The sequence below is a fragment of the Meles meles genome, chromosome 6 (assembly GCF_922984935.1).
Source record: "Meles meles chromosome 6, mMelMel3.1 paternal haplotype, whole genome shotgun sequence".
NCBI lineage: Eukaryota > Metazoa > Chordata > Mammalia > Carnivora > Mustelidae > Meles > Meles meles.
The window spans coordinates 63,512,470-63,539,978 of NC_060071.1; the positions used below are offsets into that span (position 1 = coordinate 63,512,470).

At 41.7% G+C, this 27,509-nt stretch overlaps 1 protein-coding gene across 2 annotated transcripts in view; it reads right to left on the minus strand.

Moving 5' to 3' along the window:
- Positions 1 to 1,999: 1,999 nt before the first annotated feature.
- Positions 2,000 to 27,509, minus strand: part of GPR176 (G protein-coupled receptor 176) — a 126,483-nt gene continuing 100,973 nt past the window's right edge. The window contains exons 2-4 of one of the 2 annotated variants that reach the window (XM_046007534.1): positions 9,605 to 9,637; positions 8,985 to 9,237; positions 2,000 to 3,963 (exon numbers count right to left, since the gene is read on the minus strand). In XM_046007534.1, coding sequence (XP_045863490.1) covers positions 2,841 to 3,963; positions 8,985 to 9,237; positions 9,605 to 9,637 — 1,409 coding nt within the window. In that variant the 3' untranslated portion in view covers positions 2,000 to 2,840. The remainder of the gene's footprint in view (positions 3,964 to 8,984; positions 9,238 to 9,604; positions 9,638 to 27,509) is intronic. The other variant, XM_046007535.1, reaches the window with a different exon arrangement.

Here is a 27,509-nt window from a genome sequence, read left to right on the forward strand (position 1 = left end):
TTTTTTTTTTTTTTTTTTTTTTTTAAAGATTTTATTTATTTATTTGACAGAGAGAGATCACAAGTAGACAGAGAGGCAGGCAGAGAGAGAGAGAGGGAAGCAGGCTCCCCGCTGAGCAGAGAGCCCGACGCGGGACTCGATCCCAGGACCCCGAGATCACGACCCGAGCCGAAGGCAGCGGCCCAACCCACTGAGAGTTCAGAAACAGATTTTCAGTTTTTTATTAAAATGGAATTCTTCGAAGACTATAGAAATACACCTGGTAATGACCTGTTAGAAGTCAACCATCCGCTTCAAACATACATAAGAAATAACTCCCAAATTCTGCCTCACCAGAATGTATTAAGATGTACATATATGTTATCAGAACAACACCAAGGTGGCTACGTTTGACAGGTGCTTCTAAAGTAGACACAATTTTCTGACAGATTATGCTTCCCCTGGAGGAACGTTGTAACAATTGTGAGGGTTTTGAAAGTGGAGCTTGAAGGGTCACAGTTAACTATGAGGGCACAGAGCTACAGACGGCATGCACAAAGGGCCTGGGGTCAGGGGGCACCAAGAGAAGGTGTGGCAGTCCCCCGGTTTGTGCTGAGAGCACACAACACTGCAAGGAGACACAACACGAAGAGGAAGGCTTACCCTCTCCCAGGGAAAGGAAGTTGGGTTCATATTCTGGAATCACAAGACACCACACCCGGGAAGAGAACAGAAAAAGGAAACTCCCTATACACAGTCTGAGCTTCCTCCAAGGGACAACAGGGAGTGATCCATGAGGGCCACTGCTGTTGGGATGCGGAAGGAAGTTTGCGGGTGAGAATGCCCACTTTCTGCCCACATTCACTCAGGCTTGCTCAAGGCACTGGATTGCTCCCCACCCCCACCCACAACATACTATTAACCAGAACAAAATGTCCTAGAGAGAAGAGTGCAGCTGGCACTTGATTTGCTGTCATTAAAAGTGAAATGTCATCAATGGTTTGAGTTTAGACTGGTGAAATCCACCTCAAAGTGGACTTGAATTGCTTGTGAGAGCTCCCCGCCAAGCCCCCTGCACTCCCCGCCAGGAGGCTAATCTGTTGAGGACACTGTCCTCCTCTTCTACCCACTCTGACTCCTGCTAAAACTTTACCAGAAAAGAGGAAGTGAAGGTGCCTTCCTGGGCTACGGGCCGCCTTTGCATTTTAAAACAATTAAGTTTTTCTGTTTTCTTCCTCCATTGTGTCCAAAATGAAGAGAGAACCATAGTTGACTGAAAATGTGGCTGGCCACACCTGGGTTCTGGAGTCATCATCAGAAGGAAGCTAGCTTTGACTTCTGTCACTCTTCTGGGTAGTATCACCTTCCCAAATCAAGTATTTTTAGCATGATGTTTCCAGAGGACTCAGTGCACACTAACTCTTTTTGTTTGTTTTGTTTTAAGACTTTACTCATTCATTTGGCAGAGAGAGAGAGAGAGAGATCACAAATAGGCAGAGAGGCGGGCAGAGGGGGAGGGAGAAGCAGGCTCCCCACTGAGCAGAGAGCCCGATGTGGGGCTCAATCCCAGGACCCTGAGACCATGACCCGAGCCAAAGGCAGATGCTTAACCCACTAAGCCACCCAGGTGCCCTGTAACTCTGCATTCTTAAATTGCCTTTTAATTCCAAAAGTTTGCACAAGATAGTGTTTTGTTTTTTTGTGGGGTTTTTTTTGCCTTTTTTCAATATACTTCACTGCTACTGATGTTGAAATAGCCCCTTTCACATGAAATCAACATTGGAAGAGAAGAGACTACACAGTGTGGACATTTTTGTCTTTCTTCTCTACCTCTTAGTTTCTCTCTCATTGGTTGAAAAATTAATTCAATTTAAAGGGGAAAGACAGGGTGCCTGGGTGGCTCAGTGGGTTAAGCCGCTGCCTTCGGCTCAGGTCATGATCTCAGGGTCCTGGGATCGAGTCCCGCATTGGGCTCTCTGCTCAGCAGGGGGCCTGCTTCCCTCTCTCTCTCTCTGCCTGCCTCTCTATCTACTTGTGATCTCTCTCTGTCAAATAAATAAATAAAATCTTTAAAAAAAAAATAAAGGGGAAAGACATAGTAAAGCACTTGTAGTGTTTTCCAATCAACACTGCAGACAGAACTTTCTGAGGTTTTCAGTGGTGCTAGGAGAATGTCAGGATGGTCAATACAGAGTATCTCCTCCCTGAGCCCCAAGCACATCTATTGCCTTGTCTGTCAAACAGGAGTGGAAGCTCCTTTCCTCATCTACATCCCAGTGAAAGAGATGAAAGGTTTCAGAAGAAACTGAGTCATACGATCAGGTCTTCCAGAGAAAAGGTGTCAAATGCCAAATCCCTATCTCCCCTGAAGATGCAGATCACTACTGTAACATTTAAAAAATATTTATCCTACTTGAGGATAAATATTATCCTATTGAGGATAAATAGACCTTTTCTTTATGGCCACACCACTCCATAATCATCTTGGGCTTCCCTAGGGTGCCCTGCTCCCTCCAAACTCACAGATGTTTCTCCCTGTACTCTCTGCGGGGCCCAGGAACCAAGGAGTCCTCAGAAAACGGGCAGGGAGTAACCATTCCAAGACCCGTTGCACACTGCCTAGCTTTTGTGTCCACAGAGAGGAACGCACACTTCACCTAGGACACAGACCACGGAGATGCACATATATATACTCCCTCGATAAAGAGGACAGTTGATCTTCTATAGATTTCCCTCTCATTCAAAAAACAGGGGGCACACAGAGGAGGAGGCAACCGGTACTCGGTTGCAATGAGATCCCCCAAATCACGCCCAAGCCAGAGCAAAGAGGAGGCGGGAGTGCAGGGGCTCAACAATCCTGACTAGGAATCCACCTTCGGAAAAATGCTCACTTTGTTGTTTCTGCTCATCTTCCGCTCCACCCTGCCTACCCTGGGCATCTTTGTCTGAATAAGCTCCTCTGGGGTGTTCCCCAAGGGAGGAAGCAGCCGCTTCTTGCTGTTTCGGGTCTCTGAGAGCCACTGAGGCGGCAATTCAAAAGGCCCAAAACCAAACTGCAGGGAGTACTTGTCAGGCAGTGTCTCGGGCTCCCCAGGCACTGCTGACCCACCCTGGGATCTAGAGTCCATGGCTCCTAGGAGAGGTACAGCGGGCGACCGCTGCAGTCCCTGCTCTCCCTCCAGGCAGGGCCCGAGCACCTTCTTGGCCGGGAGGTCGGCGGAGCCGGTGTACTTGGCCTCACTCTCTTCCTCATCCTCTGTGGGCTTAAAGATCTGCTGCTGCCCGATGTGGAACATCTCCAGGAGCTGGCTGCCTGAGCGCAGGCTGGGCTCCAGGCTGGCATCGGCCACCCCGCCCCCTGCACCAACCACATTCCGGCGACTGTAACGGTGGTGCAGCTGGACCAACGTCCCCACCAAGCACTTGCGGACAGACTTGTTCACGGTCAGGAAGAGCACGGGGTTGGCCAACAGAGAGACCTTGGGCAGCCAAATGGCCGTGAGCAGCAAGAAGACAGACGTGTTGGGGACGTTGAGCACGGTCTGGTAGACAACCAGGGTGGCGTAGGGCACGCTACACAAGATGAACACCGTCACCATGGACAGCAGGGTGGCGTGCAGCTCCGCCTCCCGCTGGGAGGCGTAGGGGATCGAGATGGTGTTCTGTGGGGTCCGGAGGGCTGCGATGATGACCTTCTTCTTCTGGCTGGCGCTCAAGGCCCGGCGGATGAGGATCAGGAAGAGGAAGACCACAGCCACAGGCACGATGACTGTAGTGATGTTATAGATGAGGACGTACACCAGGTGGCCCAGCGAGTTGCTCCAGACTTCCGTGCAGGTGGACATGGCATAGATGTCAGCCACGTTGGTCACTGCAAACACGGGCACGCTGGCCACCACTGCGTGTGCCCAGATGTATATCACCAGCTCACGGGACTTGGCATCAGAGATTTTTCTCTCCAGTGGATAAAGGACAGAGTAGTACCTGCAAAACGCACAAGCAAACTCCATTGCACAGAAGATACTGTTTAAGTGAGGGGCCTCTATCTCACCGAAAGTAGGAGGAAGAGGTGGAAAATGGGTCAAGTTCTTTTATTCTGCCTCGGATGAAGGGAACTGGGAAGCCAGACCTTAAATTTTGAGGGCCTTGCTGTATAAAATAAGCAATATGAGGCAAAAAAAAAAACAAAAACCTTTTTCAAATGAGCAGAGAGGAGCCCCGTCGTACGAGACTCTCAAGACTATCAGGAAAATAGGTAAATAGTTGCATTTCATAGCTAACTTTATAAATATTACCACCAGCATTAAATCCCAAGGGGTGCCCTCAATACAAAGGATATTGCCATGTGCTATAAAGACATTGATTTTTCAACTCAGGGATAAAGCATAACTTGTAAAAAAAAGAAGTTTTACATGGGCTAGAGGAGCTTATGGGCAATTTTCAAAGCCACTAATGGGAAGAAATTTACCTATGCACGTATCTAAAGCAGATTCATGGCACAGTGCACACATGGAAATCATTAGCATTTATAGCGGCTCTGGGCAGAAGAACCTGTGTGAGGGACGGGACTCTGATAAGGTCCTTGCACAAAATCAATTCAACCAACAAAAATTATGCCTCCTCAATAGCCATGGTTCCCACAATGTTCACTCGGTAACCCTCACATTTAATAAGTCTACAATGTCTGCATGGTTAGATTTTTGCTAAAATCAGATCGGATCTTGCTTCCTTCAGGCTTTCACTTGATTATTCTGTAATCAAAATTCCAAAAGCACCTTGTTTCAGTATCGCCAATGATTTAGGGAAACTGAGTAATTCTTCAGACCCCAGGAACCACATCTGTCATGAGAGGGCTGTCACTAGCCACCAGACCTCCGGTGGGCATACATTTCCGCAGCCAGCAAAAGCTGGAGTTGACTTTACAACTCTATTAACATGCGTCGCTCCTGGGGCCGGGGGAGCAAGCATGCCTTCCTGTCGTGGGATCTGTGCCAGGTGCCACACCAGGCACTGGGTCACAAAGATGAAAAGACACACAGGAATGTCTCTGAAGTCCGTGGGGGAAAAGGCATGCCAGCAAGCAGTTATAACCAAGGAGATGATGGCTCTTCTAGAGGTATGCATAAAGGAGGGACGGTGGGGAAAAGGAGCACCTGGATAAATGTCAACAGAAGGTGGCACTGTGGTGGAGTCTGGCAGGGGACAAGCTGGGGGAGAATGTTCCAGGCTGCGGGAGATACGAGGTGAGCACAACATGACCATGGATAATCAGGAATGGATGAAGCGTGGTGAAATGTGTCCTAGATCTCTTTCTGGGAGGGGAAAAAAAGAGAAAGAAGTGCAAAGGTTATGCATGCTCTCAATTATTTTTTCTCCGAATATAGACGGACTTTTCTAGTAACAGCTCCTTAATCCAATGTCAAGGTGCTACACCCACACATGAATACATTCCCACTGGTCAACTAACAGGTGATAAAACCCCATTTCCACTGTGTAGTGGAAAAGCACACGGGCTCACTAGAAATCATCTTGTTAACATTTACATCTCTAGAAGATGATGCCGGAGATCGCCTCCCAGTGAACTCACAGACTTGGAGCCAGGAAACAAGTATCGGGGAACAAGAGAGAAAGGATTATCTTCCCTACACGTTCATGCACACCACCCTACACCTGCCAGTAATTGGTTTCCCTGCATAATAAAACGGGATTTTTTTTTTACCAGCCTTCTTTTTCTAATAAAAGCACATATTTACGTTTTTTTAAATGATAGCAAAAATATAATCGATTTCCTGCTGTAAAGAAAATAAGGATTTCTTATCATTTACATGTTGTCTTGTCTAAAGGCCCAGAAACCACCAAAGGGAATTAGTGCATTGCTTCAAGATATGGTAGCAAATGGTTCAGAATAACGTGTCCCCACTCTTGTTCCATCCTGTTGTAAAAATCTTTCAGGATTCATAGCAGCATTATTCCCAAAAGCCAGAAAGTGGAAACAACCCAAATGTCAACAAGTAAATGAGCGAAGAAAATACAGTATAGCCATACGATGGAATATTATTCAGTAATAAAAAAGGAATGGAGCAAATTTTAAAGAGTAGATCCTAGGAGTTCTCATCATTAAGGGAAAAAAGAAAAAACATTTTTTTATTCTTCCTTTTCTTCCCCCTGCATCTGTATGACATGATGAATGCTAACTAAACTTACTCTGTCGGTCCTTCCACAACATATCTAAGTCCAATCATCTTGGCATACACCTTAAACTTTTACACTGCTCTATGTCCATTATATCTTAACAGAACTGGGGAAAAAGGAAGGAAGCACTGATGCTTGGGCACAGATGAACACGAAGCTGAGTGAAAGAAGGCTGATGCAAAAGAACATGTTAAGATTCCACAATATGCAATGTCCTCTGCCACCCAGCAAAGCAAACATACAGAGACAGAGAGTAGATTAGTGGTTGCCTGGATGTGCAGCTGTGGGGGGTGATGACTGTAAATGAGCAGGAGGTATCTTCTTCACCTGAAAGTGCACTTTCCAGATATTCAAAGACCTCCTGCCAAGCACGAAAAGAGACACATGCAGCAAAATGGCATCGCATGGAGCACATTCAGCTTGTTGAAGGGACTGAATGACCCCCGTGATCTTTTTTGAATGAAATCGTCGACAACATTTAAAAACAATGAAATTCGGGGTGCCGGGAGGCTCAGTCAGTAGAGTGTGTGACTCTTGTTCTCAGGGTTGTGAGTTCAAGCCCCACATTAGGTATAGAAATCACTTAGACATTAAAATCTTTGAAAAAAATAAAAAAGTAAAAACGGTGAAACTCCAGATTTCTGATGTCTCTTCTAAGAAAGTCCTGCTGGTGGAGTCTAGATACCCACAAAGTAACCATCAGCTGCATCTGCTGAGTCATTGACCCTTATGAGCAGGAATGCAGACACAAAACCCCAATCTGGCCAGTGACACTTGGCTTTGTCACCTATTTCACCTGGCCCTGGAGATGGTGAATTTCTAGAGCTAGAGTGGCTCCCAGCCATATTTGATGGTTCAATGATTGCCGACGATATATCTACGGAAAAATGTGCCCAACGAGAGGGAAGCCTAGAGAAAGACAGACAAATATTGATGTGGTCTATCCAAGAAAAGGCCATAAATAATTCATTTAACTTTTTAAAAGATTTTCTTTATTTACTTGAGAGAGTGAGAGAGAGAGAGCATGAGAGGGGAGAGGGTCAGGAGGAGAAGCAAACTCCCTGCTGAGCAGGGAGCCCGACGTCGGACTCGATCCCAGGACTCCAAGTTCATGACCTGAGCTGAAGGCAGTTGCTTAACCAACTGAGCCACCCGGGAGACCTCATTTAATATTTCTTACTGCAGAGGAACATTAGGCTCAGAAAGGTTAGTCACTTTGCCCAAAGCAACCCAGCACAAAAGCAGTGTGTAGGCAGGGTTTAAAGTTACTTGGGGCTCCAGACTCCCTCTCTTAAGTTAGGAGTCAATGACTCTTTCGAGTACACTGGGGACTTTGTGGGACTCTGTGTCCCTCCATGCAGATGACCCTGGACAGCAAATCGAATCAGAGTTCCAGGCCTGTAGCTGAAGTGACTCCATAGATTGCTTCTGCGATCCACGCCCTCATAGGTCATTAAGGTAAAGTTCTGAATGGATAAAGAGCTTAAAAATTCCAAATTCGTGGAGTATCCGGAGTATCTGGGTGGCTCAGTCAATTAAGTGTCTGCCTTCAGCCTGGGTCATGATCTCAGGGTCCTGGGATCAAGCCCCAAATTGGGGTGGGGGGTATCCCTGCTCAGCGGTGAGCCTGCTTCTTCCTCTCCCTCTGCCTGCTGCTCCCCCTGCTTGTGCATGCTCTCTCTCCTCAAATAAATAAATATTTTTTAAAAATAAAAAGTAAAAATTCCAAATTCATCTAAAATCCAGTAAAATGTATCAATGGGGATAAAGTCAGAAGAGCCCACACTTTCCCCTCAGCAACGAAACGTTTCCTCTCTGCAAATCTTGAAATCAAAAGTATTCACGGATGCAGAAAACTCCTCAGACCTTGTTTGCTTATTTAGTTCTATTCTCTAAGATGTATTATTATCTCAGACTGTATTCATGAAGTGCTCACAACAAAAAGAGAAGGCAGGAAGCTGGTGATGACTGAGATCTTTACACTTGACCCTGATCAATTTGATCCAATTATGTACCAGGGCAGTAGCTAAGATGTGATTCATTTCCAAGTGAACATCCTTTTAAAGAGGACAGAAAGAGAAAACAACCACCACCACAATATAAAGGCTTGGAAATCAGTCCTCCAAAGGAATTCTAGAATTATCTTGCCGGGTCCAACTGGGCGGTCAAATCATTTGTTAAATAACCACTGAATTGTCCCCTTGTTCTTCCAGAAATGTTTTCATCCTACATCAAAAAGCACTAATTACAGACTTATCAATCAGATGAGCCATCTACTACAAATTGCAAGGCAAATACCAACGATTCCAACCAAGCTGAAGCTACACCAAGATCCAGCCTGCTCCAGCAACCTCATGAGGAACCCCACCCACCGCCATGCCACATCTTTTTTCAAGGTCCTATTTTCCCTAACTGCTGTGCAATCAACATGTCTTTTGTGAGGCATCTGTTTCAGATATTCTTTTTTTTTTTTCTTAGATTTTATTTGTTTATTTAACAGAGACAGACACAGTAAGAGAGGGAACACAAGCAGGGGGACTGGGAGAGGGAGAAGCAGGCTTCCCGCTAGCAGAGAGCCTGTTCTGGGGCTCCATCCCAGTACCCTGGGATCACGACCTGAGCCAAAGGCAAACATTCAACAACTGAGCCACCCAGGTGCCCTATTCATTCTCTTTCTATGGACCACTAGGGGACTAAAAAGCAGTATGTGGAACATGGACTAGTCACCCTTTGCTTTGTGATGCTAATTTTTAAATGCACTTAAAAAAAAAAAAAAGTTTAACCCCTAGCTACCCCGCCCCCCACCGTCTTACCTGTCCAAGGCAATGGCAGGGAAGCTGAGGATAGTCACAGAGCAGAAGACTTTGTGCAAAAATTTGACGACCTTGCAGAAAAGCATGGTGTAGATCCACCAGCAGCAGTGAGGACTGGTGCTGAGGATGATGTCAAAGGGAACGCAGACCAGGCTGGCACAAATCCCGGAGCAGGCCAGGTTTTTAATGAACCTGTTGGTGACAGATTTGAACACGGTTGTGCGGCAAGTTGACCATAACACCATGAAGTTTCCTGGCCAGATATGCAAAAAAAATAAAATAAAATAAAATAAAAAATTTTTTAAAATTAGAAATAAAAAAATTAAATGAAAAGAAAGGAAGAAGACAAAAAAAGGAAAGAAAGGAACAGGTTAAAAAAAGATCGAAAAACCACATTTGAGAGTTGATTTCAAAGGATTTCACGTAAATACATATTCTATTGTCAATTTATGTGAAAGTATTAAATCACTTAGGTACACATCAAAAAGGCTGGAAGGATTTTTGGTGGTGACTTTTGTTATTTAATTTTAGACATAACAGTATTAGATGATGACTCAGACTCATCTGGGTATACAAAGAATTTGCTAGATACTACTTAATCTCAGGAAGTCTATTCTTACCAAGTTTGCAAACGACCTCCATGTTGCCAAACTCTGCAAGAGAAATATGACGCAAGCCACACATGTAATTAAAAATTTCCAGCAGCCCTATTTTGCAAAAATAAGCAGGTGAAATTTTAAGAATATACTTTATTTAACCCAATATATCACAAACATTATTGTTTCAACATGTAATCATTACTTTTGAAAGTACTGATGAGGGACACCTAGGTGGCTCAGTCAGTTAAGCATCTGCCTTCGGCTCAGGTCATGATCTCAGGGTCCTGGGATGGAATCCTAGGTTTGGCACCTTGCTCGGCGGAGAGCCTGCTTCTCCCTCTGCCTGCCCCCAATGGTGCTTCTGCTCTCTCTCCCCTTCTGACAAATACATAAATAAAATCTTTTTTTTTTTTTTTAAGTACTGATAAAATACTTTTCATTCTTGTTTTTGCGCTATCTTTGAAATTTGGTTTGTTTTATTATTTTTTTTTATTTATTTGACAGACAGAAATCACTAGTAGGCAGAGAGGCAGGCCGAGAGAGAGAGAGACAGAGAGAGAGAGAGAAAGAGAGAGAGAGAGGAGGAAGCAGGCTCCCCGCTGAGCAGAGAGGCCGATTTGGGGCTCGATCCCAGGACCCTGGGATCATGACCTGAGCTGAAGGCAGAGGCTTTAACCCACTGAGCCACCCAGGCAACCCTGGTTTGTATTTTTTAATTGAAATATAACTGCCATATAACATCAAATTCATTTCAAGTACCCATGGTGTACATTTTGTTTTACACTTCTTAAAAAAGATTAGAGAGAGAGAAATACATATACCTTTGGTAGTACGTACAGCATGTAAGAATATTCTAAGTCAGTAGTTCCCAAACCTCACAGGGCATCAGAATTGCTCTACTAGACATACTGAACCACAGTTAATAGGTATGGAACTGGGAATCTGCATGTGGTAACAAGTACCCTGGATCCAGTTGACCCCCAAAAGAAAGTTTCAGAAATGCCACTCCTAAACAGAGATAGCTCCCGCCCAACAGCGTCACAGTGCCCCAGTCTTCAGATAGGCAGGGCAGCCTACCTTACCAGTAAAGCTTGTACCTGGCCAGAGAGCCAAGTCCACTGGGTCAATCAGAAATTCCCCCAAGGGCACGGCTACCTTCTGTGCACATGCTCAGAGAATATGCTCTAACACTGAGTCCACAGCTCAGCCTCACTTAGAAGAAGGAGAGTGCCAGGGAAGGACCAGCAGGGCTCTGGGCTACAGCCAGTCACTGTAAGGACCTGCCTCAGTGCCTCTGATGTTGACATAACTTCCAGTCATGAGTCTCTCTTCCGATATAATATTCTATAGCTACCTCTTACCTGCCAGACAAAGGGGAAAAACAGCCACTGTATTTAGGTAAGTAGGCCAGCTCAGTCCAGGAAATTCTCTCCCAAATTTTCCCTATGTTGGTATGTTGCCTCAGTGAGAAGAAACCAGCAGTGTAAACACATACACATTTATTCAGTGTAAGAGGGCCTTATACGAATACCACCACCTCAGGTCCCCTCCAGCTTGCCTGTCACCAAGGTGAGAAGCTGAGCAGTAATGCTGTACTTGAAGCGCTGCTGATTTGGGGAATTTTTCCCCTGGCCTCTTCCCACTGAAGCACAGACTGGAATCTGGCTGAAGCATCTTAAACTCTGGTAACCTCCCAACCATGAAATAGCCCAGTTAAAGAAACCTGCCCCAGGGGCTTGGGTAGCTCAGTCGCTTAAGCACCAAACACAAGTAGGCAGAGAGGAAAGCAGAGAGAGACCGGGAAGCAGGCTCCCTGCTCAGCAGAGAGCCCAATACGGGGCTCGATCCCAGAACCCTGAGATCATGAGCTGAGTCGAAGGCAGAGGCTTAACCCACTGAGCCACCCGGGTGTCCCTTTAATCATACATTTTATTTGTATGTTCACACTTGTGAATGAAGAAACTTGTTTGTAATGGCTTATTATTGAAAAACCTGAGATTGCTATAATCACATTTTATCTCCACTTATTTATAAAGCTGTAGGTGGCATCTGGAGTTTAATCCCTTTGGCTATTAAGAAACTAAAGCTGAGGGTGCCTGGATGGCTCAGTGAGTTGAGTCTCTGCTTTCAGCTCAGATTGTGATCTCACGGTCCTAGGATCGAGTCCCGAGTGGGGCTCTCTGCTCAGCAGGGAGCCTGCTTCCCCCCTTCTCTCTCTCTGCCTGCCTCTCTGCCTACTTGTGATCTTTCTCTGTCAAATAAATAAATAAAATCTTTAAAAAAAAAAAAAAGAAAGAAACTGAAGCTGAAGAAGCCTGTGCTCTTCCCATTTTCTAAACTACCTCTCTCCTCACTTAAAAACTGACTTATCTAGTTCTAAGAAACTGAGTTAAACCACAGTATCAGGAGAGGAGCATCTACACTCAATCTCTAATTGACCACACGTAAGAAAAAAGTTATGTGAATATATACTCTCTCTCACACACATACTCACTTGTCAGCACATAAGCATAGGCATATACATTCATGCACACAAATACACACACAACAAGGTAAAATAATTACATATTTGATCATTTCATCTTATCAGCAGTTAATTTTTTAAGACTTTATTTATTTATTCGACAGAGAGAGAGAGCAAGAGAGCACAAGCAGGGGGAGCAGTAGAAGGAGAGGGAGAAGCAGGCTCCCTGCCAAGCAGGGAACCTGATGCTGGACTCGATCAGAGAACCCTGAGATCATGACCTGAGCCAAAGGCAAATGCTTAACCATCGGAGCCACCTAGGCATCTTTATTATCACTTTAGATTCTTCTTAGCTTTATAAGGCATCCTAAGGATAACTCAGTATATATTTTAAGTAATACACTATTTGACCTCAAGATACTTTATTTTAGAGATCATGTTCTAAATCAACTAATCCCCCTTGGAAATAATTCAAGTTCTGTACCCATTATCTCTCCCTATATATACTCATTATACATTCTAATTCTGGACTCCATGGCCATATTCAGTGGCCAAGCTGTGGGCACAGCAACACAGTACACACACAGCACACACAACCAAGAGGGGACCAAGAGGTAGAGGGTGATAGCATTGGGACAAACCTACCTTCCCTAGGACTACTGCTACTCTACCATTCCTCCCAATCTAAAATACAAATAAAGATTTCTCTTTACACACATACTTGCTACTTACAAATAACTGATGTTGAAGACGTAGACATGTCAATTAACTACTACTCACAGATAGTGCTTGACAGACCTTAAGGAAATAACCAGGCAACTAAATTTTGCCTCTAATAAATTTTGACTGTGGCTGTCCTTTTTAAGCAGTCCGCAGGATTTTCCTATTTGGAAGTAACAATCCTGTGTTAAAGGGACTAATAACCAAAATGAAATATTCCAAAAGTACCTTGGGAAAAGAGTATGCTTTTGGGAATCCTCCTGGGAAAACAGATAAGTTACTCTTTAAAAACAATCCACTTCTCCAGAGACTTCCAGCAGCGAAAAAATTCATCATCCTGCTTTTCCAGAAAGCTAACATGCCACCAAGAACATTCTAAAAATTGAATCTTGAAAAAAGCAAATGAACACTGGAGGCAACGTTAAATTTTAAGAAAAATTCTAAGACAAAAGACTCTCAAGACAGAGGCTAAAGTGAATGAGCAAGGGCAGAAAGACTACAAAGGAATGTTTACTCTCAGCAAACACCATGTAACGTAAGAGCAAAATCTAAGCAAATTAGGTCATACCATTCCATAATAGAAGAAAGAGAACGACCAACTAGTTTGTGCATACTGGAATTTTAAATTTCTTCTTTGCTTCAGTTTGTAACCCCACCCCCACCCCGCCAAAATAACCAAGATTGGAGTCTCTTAATTTAAAAGAATTATGTAAAAAGAATGTTAGTAAACGCTTTTAATTAACGTGCCAGGTAATAATAGGAATGGTTTTTAGCCTTTTTACTTAAACCGGGCTTCCTATAGACAGCAAAGAGTTGGCTTTTCTTTAACTGATCTGACCCTCTCTTTGTGTTTAGATCATTTACATTTAATGTAAATATTGATATGGGTGGAGTAAAACCTGCCATCTTGTCAGTTGTTTCCTATTTGTCTCACCCATTTTTTGTTCCTTTTTTCCTCTTTATCATCCTGATTTTGGATTGAATATTTTTTAGAATTCTATTCTATTTCTACTGTTGTCTTATTATTTACACATCTTTTTAAAAATGTTTTAGTGGTTTCTCTGTTTATTGCTTACATCTTTAATTACAGTGTACTTTCAAATTCTGTTATACTGCTTCACACGCAGTTTAAGAATCTTCTAACACTGTATTCCTAATTCCTTCCTCCCAACCTTTGTACTCCTGTTGTCATACATTACTTTTATATACACTATAAACCCAAAATTCATTGCTGAAACTTTTATTTTCAGCAATGTATTTTAATTTAAGAGTAATTTAAAATAAAAGAAAAAACCTTTTTATATTTATCTTCCCTTTAATCACTTTGGGAGATCTTCATCTCTCTGTGTATATCCAAGTTTCTGCCTGGTATCATGTTCCTCATACCTGAAAAATTTCTCTCAATATTTCTTGTAATGCAAGTCTGCAAGTAACTCATTTCTCAAAGTTTGTCTGAAAATGTCTCCTCTCTCCTTCACTTTTGAAAGAAATTTTTGCTGGGGATAATTTTCTGAGTTGAGGGAGGTTTTTCACTAGTACTTGACAGAAGTTGCTTTATTGTCTTCTGGATTTTGTAGTTTCTGATAATACATCTGCCTTAACTCTTACCTTTGTTCTTCTGCATGTATTCTATTTTCTCTTTCTTCAAATTTTCTCTTTCTCTTTGGTTTTTAGCAGTGTGAATATGATGTGTCTAGAAGTGTGTGTGTGTGTGTATACACACCTGGTTAGGGCACTCTGATCTTCTTGGATCTATGGTTTGAGATCTTTTATTATTTTTGGAAAATTCCTGGCTAGTCAATTATCTCTTCAAGTATTTCTTCAGCCCCATTCTCTCTCACTTCTACTTCTGTGATTCTAATTACCTGTAGTTTATATGGTAAACAGAATAATGCCCAACCAACCAAAGATGTCTATATCCTGATCTCTGCTACCTATGAATATATTAGGTTACATGACAAAGAGGAATTAAGGTTCCTCTTCAGTCGACCTTAAGACAGGGAGATTATCCTGGATTATCATGGTTTTTAAAAATTCTATATCTTTTGAATTTCAAAAGATTTCAATACCTGGATCATACATGAGTTAAGATCTTTGATTCTTTGTCTCTTGAAGTGGGTTATTTTTCTTGCTTTTTATGTCTTGTGATTTTAGGCTGAAAGCAACGTATCACCTTTAGGAAAGTAGATACTGGTAAATAGTATCTACGGGACATTTGGACAGACATGCATATACTCACACTCACACACAATGATACCAAAACACTATTTAGGACAGATTCCAGATACCGCGCCATGGGTCAGCAACCTCATTTACTAGTCCTGTAAATACACACAGGATTTACAAACCTGAAAACCAGTAAACAACATTTTTAGACAAATTTTATTATTATGATTATTATTACTGTTATTTTAGAGGAAGAGAGAGAGAAGAGGGGCACAAAGAATCTTAAGAAGGCTCCATACCCAGCATGGAGCCCAAAGCGGGGCTCAATCTCACCACCCTGAGATCATGACCTGAGCCAAAATCAAGAGGCAGCTGCTTAACTTACTGAACCACCCAGGTGCCCCAAGACATAACATGTTTGATCATCTTTTAAAGTGAGAGAATAGGAAAAGAAGATAAGGAAAGAAAGGAAGACTGGGTACTGAGAAACATAAATATTTTGTGTGGAGTAGACGCCTTCCATTACTAAACCATGCCACAAACCTACAGTTCTTAAATCTTCATAATCATTGGGATCACCTGGGAAGCTTTTAATATACAGATTCCCAGGACTCAGCCCAACCGAATAAGAACGGTGGAAAATCTGCACACCTTAATTTTATGTGCTCAGTAGGAAGTTCCGATAACAGCCAGGGAGCACTCCTACAGCCACTCACTGTCAGCCTTCACCATACCGAGCATCTCAATGTACTCATTGTTTGTTTGTTTTCCAAATATAAAGAGAGCCCTTCCCCAGCACTGAAAGCAAAAACATGCCAAGTCACACTGAGCTCTAATTATAATCTCTATGGAGCCCTAAGGAACTCCTTCTCTGGTCAGTGATCAGTGCTATCTGTTGCTCAGCTTCTCAATATGGCCTCTTCCTACCAGAGGAGACATACAAGAACGGATGACATCTCTGACCAATTTTTATTATCCATGCTCATCAACTCGTGGCATCGTTCCCAGATGCTCACCACCATTGGCAAAACAGAAAGGATAGACAGATTTTAATTAACTGCAATCCATTTATTTCCAGTTTTTAAAAATGAGCTCATTCATGCCATAGCCATAAAGTACACTGGGAGTATATATTTTGTTTTATGAAGAGGAGAAAAAATAGAATGCCTTACTGAAAGCTAAGCTGCACAGGGAAGAAGGCAGGATGAACACAGAAGAGAATGAAACCCAAGAGTCTTGCTCTCTGGATTACAGTTCTGTAATTGAAAAACAGTGTGCATAGGTTGGTCCCACTGGCATAAACAAAAGTCTGTATATATAACAAAATTTTGATAGGGTGCCTGGGTGGCTCAGGTGGTTAAGCATCAGCCTTTGGCTCAGGTCATGATCCCGGGGTCCTGGTATCAAGCCCCAGATCAGGCTCCCTGCTCAGCAGGGGAGCCTGCTTCCCCCTCTCTCTCTGCTCGCCTCTCTATCTACTTATGATCTCTCTATATATACAAATGAACAAAATCTTTAAAAATAAATAAAAGCTGTTTCCAATATACCTATCTCTAAAATATAATGCTGAGATCAACACGCTTATACGTATAAATCTTTGGCAACTAAACTGATTACTTACTGAGGACAAATTCCTAGAAGCAGAATTTCTCAGTCAAAATACTTACACATTTTTATAAACATAGCTAAATGACGCCCCACAAAAAGCATAGGAGAGAGTTGGTTTCCAAATATGCTTGCTAAAAATTCTACAATCTCACTAAAATGTTTGGAATTTGGTATGTTTCTTCAATCCTAGGATTTATGTTTTCCTTATTTCTAGAAAATTTTCAACCACTGCCTTTCTTAATTTTGCCCTACCCTCTTTCCCTTTATTCTCTGCTTCTGGAACCCATACTGGACTTATATTAGGCCTCATTCTATTGGTTGTATCTCTCGACTTTGCATTCGTATTTTCCATCAATTCATCCTTTCCTGACAGCTGGGTGGTATTTCTCAGGTCTACCTTCCATTTTATCAATTCTCAATTCATCTGAAAATAATCAAATCAAATTATACTTTTTTAAGTAGCTTCTTGAGTATTAACCCTTTCGAAATCTGAATTTAGATCTATAACCAGCAGAACTGCCTACTCTTGATTCCCAGTATCCAGTTATTTTATCATGGGCTTCTGTTCCTTCTTTAATATGTAATCATATTTTTAAAAAGATTTTACTTATTTACCTGACAGAGAGAGAGATCACAAGTAGACAAAAGAGGCAGGCAGAGAGATAGGGGGAAGCAGACTCCCCGTCAAGCAGAGAGCCCAACACGGGGCTCGATTCCCAGGACCTTGAGATCATAACCTGAGCAGAAGGCAGACGCCCAACCCACTGAGCCACACATGCACCCCTGTAATCATATTTTTAAATGCTTATAGTTTTTAAGATGCTTCTGCTGTGTCTAGTACTTGGTGGCTCAATTCCCAGACTCTGGAATCGTGACCTGAGCCAAAGGCAGATGTTCAACCAGTTGAGCCACCCAGGTGCCCCTCATATGACTTTTGATGTTTACCTATAAGCACATCATTTGTGGGAGTTATTTTTCCCTGGGAAGCTATATTCCCTGGTTATAGAAGTATTCTAAGGATGCCTGGAATCAAGCCCCGCATCAGGCTCCTTGCTCACCAGGGAGCCTGCTTCTCCCCCTGCCTGCCATTTCCCCTGCTTGTGCTCTCCTTCTCCCTCTCTCTGATAAATAAATAAAATCTTTAACAACAACAAAAATTATTCCAAGTGGCTAGCCAAGCATTTAGTACTTTATTGCACCTCATATGCAAATAAAAGACAGTATGGTTGAAGTTCCATTCTGAGAAAGGTTAAGTGTGTGTAAGGAAATTTTTATCCTAGGGAGAGGCAGGGTATTTTAATGACTAAGAGCACAAGAGCATGGACCCTGAAACGTTACTTCTGGATTCAAGCCCCACCTCTACTGTTTAGGAACTGTGTGTTACTGGATAAATTAAGCTGATTGTTCCTCAGCTTCATGTGCGAAGTGAGCACACTAACAATGCCTACATCCCCGGGGCAACATGAGGATTAAATGAAACAATACAAGTAATAAATGAACAGCACTGAGAATAGCTCATAGCCCATAATATGTGCTAGGTAAGTGTTCTGTATTCTATGTTCTAATGTTCTAGGTTACGGTTATCATGAGCTGCACGAAGGAGAGGTCTGACAAATGGAGAAAGAGTGAGAGCCTGGCCCAGAGGAAAAGAAACCTGGGATCCTGTATAAAGATGGAAGAGGGCAGTTCACCAGAGGGACTTGGAAGTAATCAGGACTGAGAAACAACGCTGGACTGCCAGGCCTTCGAGTTCCAAAAGGAAGGATGGAGTATGTCAAGGAAGAATCACCCAGTTTAACTCATGGAGGTCTCCTGGGTAGTGCTTCTCCGGCAGAATCACAGAATCACAGAATCGCAGGCTGTCTCGAGGGGTCAGGAAGGGGGCCTGATTCGATCGCCTCCAGGCAGCTGTAGCAAACTCAGAGCTGTCGCCTCAAGCCTGCAGGACACACAGCTTATCTCCACTCTCCTTGCCATCATCTGGAGTAAGCAATGTCATTAAAGCCTTGTTGCCCTGATCGGGGCTGGAGGGCGAGATGGGCAGGAGCTGCCCCAAGATCTGCCACTTTGTGGAACATCCAGCCTCTACTTGTGCTGCAAATGAGAGGTCTCAGATCAAGGATGTGTCTTCTCCAGACGGAGTCCTGCTCCTAAAATCCATCAAAGCCATAACAGAACATTCCAAACACCCCATAGAAATCTTGCAGCAGCACACAAATATGACAGATCTTTTCTTATAAGAAAGATTTGATTCTTTTATTTCAGAGAGAGAGAGCACAAAGGGAGAGAGAGAAGCAGACTCCTGTTGAGCAGAGAGCCTGATGCAGGACTGGATCCCAGGACCCTGGGGTCATGACCTGGGTTGAAGGCAGACACTTAACTGACTAAGCCACCCAGATGCCCCCCCCCCCACCATGATTTATCTTAATAGAGCACCAAAGGGAATTAAAAACCACAAAGGGTCAAGAAAATTAAAAAAGGAATTAATATCTTGGCATGGTTTCATTAAGAAAAATAAAAAATCTCAAAAGTAATGGTCACTGCCTGATAATGCTTTAAATCCAATTATCTAAACAGCTTGAAGTCAGCAAGACATTATTCAGGGCACAGGCTTTGGAGTCAGAAGACCTTTACCAACTCTGTAATCTCTGCCAAATTATTTAACTTTGTTAAACCCCAGTTTCCTTGTTTTTATAAACAGGGGTAGAAATAGTAATAAAACTTACATGGTTGTTATGAAAGCAAAATCCATAAAATGACTTTAAGACAATGTCGGTAAGGACTCAAATATTAGCCAACATTTTATTATGAGCTGGGAGCTATATGAAACTAACTGCAAGGTACTAAAGATCAAAAGTGGAATCTCAGAAATTTTAGAATAAATTTTGTTTCAAAACCCACAAAAGAAAAAAAAAACCATGAATTTGTGTAAACAGTAATTTATAGCAAGAAAAAAAACATAGAAAATTCTGAAAACTCCCCCCAAAAACTAGTAGAAGTAGTACTGAATTCAGAAAAGTGGCAGGATACAAAATTAATACTCAGAATCAGTAGCATTTCTATATACTAACAGCGGAAGAGCAAAAAGATAAATTTTTAAAACACCCATTTACAGCTGTACCCAAAAAGAACAGGAAACCCAGAAATAAATTTAACCAAAGAGGTGAAAGACCCGTGCTCTATAAAAACCGTAAAACACTGATGAAAGAAAATGAAGATGACACAAAGACATTATATGTCATGACATAATATAATGTCAAAGACATTATATGCTCATGAACTAGAAGAAGAAATACTGTTAAAATGTCCACATAACCCCAAACAATTTACACATTCAATGCAATCTCATCAAAATACCAATAGCATTTTGAACAGAACTAGAAAAAATAATCCTAAAATTTCTATGGAACCACTAAACACCCATAGAACCAAAGCAATCCTGAGAAAGGGCAAAGCTGCAGGTATCACAACCCCAGATTTCCAGATGTACTACAAAGCTGCAATAATCTCAACAGCATAGTGTGGGCACAAAAACAGACACAGACATCAACAGACCAGAATAGACAGCCCATAAATAAATCCTTGCTTATACGGTCAATTATTCTATGACAAAGGAGGCAAGATTATACAATGGGAAAACACAGTCTCTTCAATAAATGGTGCTGGGAAAACTGGACAGCTACGTGCGAAAGAATGGGAGTGGACCACTTACTAACACCATACCCAAAACTAAGCTCAAAACGGATGAAAGACGTAAATGGGAGATCTGAAAACATAAAGTCCTAGAAGAAAATACAGGCAGTAATATCTCTGACGCCGGCTGCAGAACTTTTCTAGATTATGTCTCCTCTGGCAAGAAAAACAAAATAAAAAATAAAGTATTAAGACTACATCAAAATAAAAAGCTTTTGCACAGCAAAGGAAACCATTAACAAAATAAAAGACAACCTAGTGAATGGGAGAAAACATCTTCAGATGATATATCTGATAAGGGGTTCACATTCAAAATATATAAAGAACTTATAAAACTCAACACCAAAAAAACCCCATAAAAATCCAACTAAAAAATCCACCATCCAAATGGCCAAGAGACACATGAAAAGATGCTCAACATCACTCTCATCAGGGAAATGCAAATCAAAACCGTGTGAGATACCACCTTGTATCAGTTAGAATGGCTAAAATAAGAAAGACAAATAACATGTGTTGACAAGAATGTGGAGAAAAAGAAACCATCATACACTGTTTGTGGAAATTGTATCTTGGTACAGTCACCATAGAAAAAGGTGTGAAGGTTCCTCAATAAATTAAAAATAGGGTTGCCTGGGTGGCTCAGTTGGTTAAGCAACTGCTGTTGGCTCGGGTCGTGATTCTAGAATCCTAGGATCCAGTCCCATATCCAGCTCCCTGCTCTGCAGGGAGTCTGCTTCTCCCTCTGACCCTTCCCTCCCCATGCTCTCTCATTCTCTCTCTCTCTCAAACAAACAAATAAATAAATGAAGCCTTTTAAAAATTAATTAAAAATAGAATTACCATATGACCAATAATTCCACTATTGCATATTTACCCAAAGAAAATGAAAACATTACTTTGAAAAAATATATGCATCCCTACGTTTACTGCAGCATTATTTACAATAGCCAAGATATGGAAGCAACCTAAGTTCATCAATAGATGAATGAATAAGGAAAATGTGGTATGTACACATACACACACACACACACACACACACACACACACACACACACACATATACACACAGAGGAATACTACATACTCATAAAAATGATAAGATCAGGGCGCCTGGGTGGATCAGTGAGTTAAAACCTCTGCCTTCAGTTCAGGTCATGATCCCAGCGTCCTGGGATCAAGCCCCACATCAGGCTCTCTGCTCCACGAGGAGCCTGCTTCCTCTTCTCTCTCTGCCTGCCTCTCTGCCTACTTGTGACCTCTGTCTGTCAAATAAATAAAATCTTAAAAAAAAAAAAGATAAGATCATGCCATTTGTAGTAACATGGATGGACCAAGAGGATACTAAGCTAAGTGAAATAATTCAGCCTGAAAAAGACAAATACCATATGGTTCTACTCATGTGGAATCTTAAAAAAAATAAAAAATGAACAAACAAAAACGGGAATCAGACCTATAAACAGAACAAACTGATGGTTGTCAGAGGGGAGGATGGTGGAAGGTTGGGCATGGGCAAAGGGGAGAGGGAACTGGAACAGGCTTCCAGTTTTGGAATGAATGAGTCACGGGAATAAAAGGCATAGCATAAGGAATGCAGTCAGTGATATTGTACTAGCACTGTATGACGACACATGGTAGCAACAATTGCCGTGAACATAGCATAATGCATAAGCTTGTGAAATCACTAAGCTGTAGGGGGCGCCTGGGTGGCTCAGTGGATTAAGCCGCTGCCTTCGACTCGGGTCATGATCTCAGGGTCCTGGGATCCAGCCCCACATTGGGCTCTCTGCTCCGCAGAGGGCCTGCTTCCTCCTCTCTCTCTGCCTCTCTCTCTGCCTGCCTCTCTGCCTACTTGTGATCTCTCTCTCTGTCAAATAAATAAATAAAATCTTTTTAAAAAAAAATCACTAAGCTGTACACCTGAAGCTAATTAACACCATCAACTATACTCAAATAAAAAATAAAATAAAATAAAATATACACATCCTCTTTGACATAGTTATCTCATGTGCAAATTCATCCAAACAAATTCATTGAATAGAAGAAAAGTTATATTCAAAAAGATGCTAATTACAATGTTTTTATAATGGCAAAGAGCTGGAAACCTAAGTGTTCACTAAGATAATAGCTATGTAAATTTATGATAAACTTGATAAAATATTGTAGGTATTAAAATAATGAGTACTAAAAAGCTATGTACGGGTGCCTGAGTGGCTCAGTTGGTTAAGTGTCTGCCTTCACTCAGGTCATAACCTCAGGGTCCTGGGATAGAGTCCTGAGTTAGGCTCCCTGCTCAGTGGGGAGTCTGCTTGAGATTCTCTCCCCTCTCCCCCAACCCCTTCCCCTGCTCCTGCTTTCTCTCTCTCTCTCAAATAAATAAAATCTTAAAGAGGAGCAGAGGTACAAAAGTAACTTGACTCATTTTACCAAAAGCATTCAAGTGTTTCTATTAAGAAAAAATACAAACTTCCCAACATCATACATTAGCCTTTAAGACCTTTAAGATACAACCTCTGGTGGCAGGACACTTACTACCCAAAGTTGTAGCATCATGACAGAATGGAATGAGCCTGGAAATCTAAGGTCAAATCCATGTTTTTCCTCTGAACCCTGCAATCTGCTGCCCAAGCAAAACCCTTAGGTTTGAGAATTCCCTTTCCTAAGAAAGGCTGAGAGAGAGCAAGGGAGAGGTAGGGAAAGCCCAGAGGGGAATAAAGACTCCTTAGTGGAGAGAAGGCAAACTGTGTTCAGAACAAGACACTGTTAAGCACTGTGGACTTGGAAGTAGGGGACAAAAGTTCACACTTCCACAAGAAAGTTTAAAAGAATAAAAGATTCTATTTTATTCTGATTTACAAGGAAAAAAAATTTCTTTAATCTACATGGGTAAATTTCCCAGCTACCCAGAGAGGCAGCAGTGGCTGGTAATAACTAATTTTTTTTTTGCCACCAGTATCAGAATTATGGCCAACAAGAACGTCAGGAAGAAACCAGCTTATACCAGAGCACTGAGTCTGGTGATTTTCAATACAATTTGTTCTTCCTCCCCAACTAAAAATTTGGGCCTCTCCTTCACTAATGAGAAGTCAATTTGCTATAACTTATGATTAAACCATCAAATATCTGCCCAACTCTATTTAAGCTGATCTCTATTAGCATGAAAAAATTGTTACTTTAGTTACAATTAATTTGATTCCAGAGGTTTTCCTGAAATGATAAGGGAGGCTCAAATTAAGTAGGAATTGAATTAGCAGGAAGAAGCTATGCAGTAGGTTTATTAAAATTCATGGTGAATTTTAAATAATCACTTGAATGAAAAGCATCTCATGAAATATATATCCCCAATCTAACCTTGAATGATTTCTCCTTGGAATACTTGTCCACAATGAATAATTCAGATAAAATATTAACAAGATTCACTTTATTAATACATAGGAATAGATAAAAAGACTTCAGGGATGGCCTCTTTCAGCTCCTGGGAAGTTGCATAAAGGATTTTAGGTGAGTCTACAGCAAATGCTGTAAAACAAAGGTTTTAGCAACTGTGGTACCCAAAATGGTAAGGCAAACCGTAGTGCACAATCAAAACAAGGTGATCCTAGAGACTCTCTTCTTGTTGGAGAGTCACAAAGCCCCTGAAATAAGCTCTGTCCCTCACATCTCTTAACACACAGCAAGATACACACAGAAGTACAAAAGAAGAAACATAAAGAATCTGAAGTTGGTAACTCTCCTTTTTTTTTTAACTACTCAAACTCTTTCCATATAAATCAACTAGAAATGTTCACAGCCTCACAAAATACCTTGCTCTCTGATCTTTCACATTATGTGTATTAACCTCCCTAAAAGCCACGCCAAGGGTCTATCATTGGTCCCATTTAACTGTGACAATGGCATACAACCCTTTAAGAAGCCCAAGCTCCTTTTCCTCCTCCACAGGTATACGGAGAAAGCTTCCAGAGAAGAGGACAAAACAAATTACCTAATATCATAAAGCATCTGCATCCAAACAAACCATTCTTGATTGGGTGGGAGGAGAAGTAGTTCACTGCCCTGAGCAGCTACTACACAGGCTACCTCACTAAGAAATCCTTGCCTCTATTGGGTTGTGCCTGTAATCTAGGAAGGCAGGGTCCACATCTTCTGTACCACTCATATTGCATTCAGCCTAGAGGGGTTATGTCTCCCCTAAAATACTGGAAGATTACAAAGCCCGAAAAGAAAAAACCTTATCTGAAAATTCCGTTGACCCTCTTGAGTACCAATCACACTTTCTTACCTAGGAGTTGCTTCATTAATAGTTAATATAAATGAATAAATAAAAGCTTGAAGTTTGTTATTACTTTATCAGAATCACCAGAATCTTGTTTCCTGTGTACCGAATTTTGTAGGTACACCTACTGAAGGCAGCTGCCTCTGATCAGCTGAATGTTTACTATGTCCCCACTGCCAATACACAGCATCGGATAGGTTTGGGAGAGATGCGTCTGACAATGATAACAGCATGCCATACTACAATTAGTCTAGTGAATGTACACAGAATACTCATCACTCTATTCTCCCTCTGTTCCAGTAACTATAATTAAGCAGTCTGAAAGAGAAAATTATGTTGGAAATATTTCCAAAGAACACAAGGGCAAGATAATTAGAGGGCTAAGAAAGCAAAGTGAGCCTGACTCTGCTTCAGTCCATGGGGACCCAGCATGTCTGATGTGAGATGGAGGAATGATTTCGGAAATGGGGAGTCTCTTACTCCTTATGATCCGACACAATCTGACAATGACATTGATCAAAAGTTGAAAATTCCATTCCTTTCTCTGTAGCTGAATTTGGGGATGAGAAAGACTGGAAGATGAAGTGCAAGGAATGGTATTTTAATTCTAACAGATCTGGGGCCTGTAGAGGTTAAATGTGCTCTACAGTAGACTTGCCCTATTCCCTTCACCACTTTCTCCCATCTCTGGGATAGAGAAGGTCAACAACAGAGGGCTGTTTGTACAGTGAGGAGCTGGGACTAGAAGAGCCAGGGCAGCAGTTGGAACAAAAGCTGGAGGCGGCCAGATCCGGGACAAGGTCAAAAACAGATAGCCAAGGCCAGGAAGGCTCTATGAGGAAGTGATGGATCTTAAAGTCACAGCAACATTGAGAACAGATCACAAGAGGCATTGAAAAGATGAGTTACTACACAAAACCATCAGGCCAACTGACAACATAAGAAAATAGGATACATGTTCAGACAAAATGTTAGAAACAAAGAGGTCCATAGGAAGGAGGGAAGGAGTAAGTAAGACAAAATTAGACTGGCACATGGGTAAGAAGAAAGGAGCTCGATAACTGAAACCACCTCAGTCTAGACCCTGAACTTTGATATGGTTCCTTGCAAGGCAAGACAGAAACCAGCAGGCTGCATTTAAGAGCCTTGCAGGTGTAAATGATTTTGGAAGTACTTGTAATGAAGTGTACATGGCGGGGGCAAAAATAATACCTTTCAGGGGTGCCTGGGTGGCTCAGGCATTAAGTGTCTGCCTTTGGCTCAGGTCATGAGCCCAGGGTCCTGGGATCAAGCCCTGCATCAGGCTCCCCGCTCAATGGGAAGCCTACCTGTCTCTCTCCCACTCCCCCTGCTTGTATTCCTTCTTTAGCTGTCTTTCTATCAATTAAATAAATCTTTAAAATATAATAATAATAACACCTTCCAGAAAACAAGTCCTAGCACTTCTCTTTTTCTCCTTTCCTCTTCCATTTCCCTCAAGTAGTAAGTGAGGATGGAGAAAGAGGAGGAGAAGAAAACAAAAATCGAGAGTAAAGTAAAAGGGAGAATGATTTGCAATTCCATTTCTCTCTCATGCCGAGCCCTATTTTATATGTGCATTTCCCAGTGACTAAGGCAACCCAGGCCTTCTGTGCCTGAATCTTCATTAGCCACATTGCTGAAAACTGGATGAAAGGTTTCTTTGCTTTGTATCATGTTCTACAAATCCAAGAGTCATAATTATGGTGACCACCCTGACACAGATAAACAAAGAAGAATTCTCCTAACATTTGAATATTTTAAATAATCAGCTTCCAATTCCTGCATTTTCCCTCTAAAACTAATTGCTTTAAATAATGCTGAGTTATTTATGATGTAATTTTCCTGCTGGTTCAAAATAAAATCAGCATGAAATGCTATTAGCTTGTTAAAGCACTAAGATCAATGAGTTGTGACCTCTTATTTTCCCATTATAAAACAAAAGGCATCGGGAAGATTTTTCTATTCTGTGAAATACTGATTTTCCATTCTGTGGGTTCGTAAATTACTGGCTTTCACAGTGCAATCAATGTCACTGATTCAAGTGGATGGAATAAATAAGATAAAATACAAAATCTGTTCACTTTCATTAAGCCCCCGTTTCCATTAGTCTTGCCCCTGACATTATTCTTATCCAGGTTCAAGCATGCAAATACCATGGATAAAGGCAGAACATTGGCCAATAAGTACTGGCCAACAAATTTTAGTATTACCCCAAATATGGAAATAAAGATAAGCATCTACACAATGATCAAGGAAACAGTGACATATTATATTTTGGAACTGTCATTTTCTTCTTCCTAACAGACAGAAACAGAGACTTAGACAAAATGAGGAGACAGAAAAGTATGTCCCAAATGAAAAAACAGGACAAAATCAGAGAGGAGCTAAATAAAATGAAGGTAAGCCATATGCTTGATAAAGAATTCAAAGTAATGTTAATAAAGATACTCACTGGACTTGAGAAAAGAGTGGAGGATCTTTCAACAAAGAGATAGAAAATATAAAAGAGAACTGGTCAGAGATGAAGAACTCAACAATTAAAATAAAAAATGCCCTAGAGGGAATCAACAGCAGATTAGAGGATGCAGAAGAATGGATTAGCAATCTGAAAGAAAGGATAATGGAAGCAACAAAGCTGAGCATCGAAAAGAAAAAAAAAAAAAAATGAAAACAGGTTAAGGAAACTCACTGACATCATCAAGTATAATGCTATTATACTTGAGGACACTAAGTATAATACTACACTAATAATACTACACTAAGGGGATCCAAGAAGGAGAAGAAAGAAGAGGACAGAAAATTTATCTGAGAGCCACTCCTCAAGACCCCAGCTCAGCAGCTTTTTCTGCCCATGGGTCCTGTCACCATGCTTTAATAAAACACCATTTTACACACACACACACACACGCACACACAATTATTTGAAGAAATAATAACTGAAAAATTACCTACTATCAGGAAACATATCCAGATCCAAAAGGCAC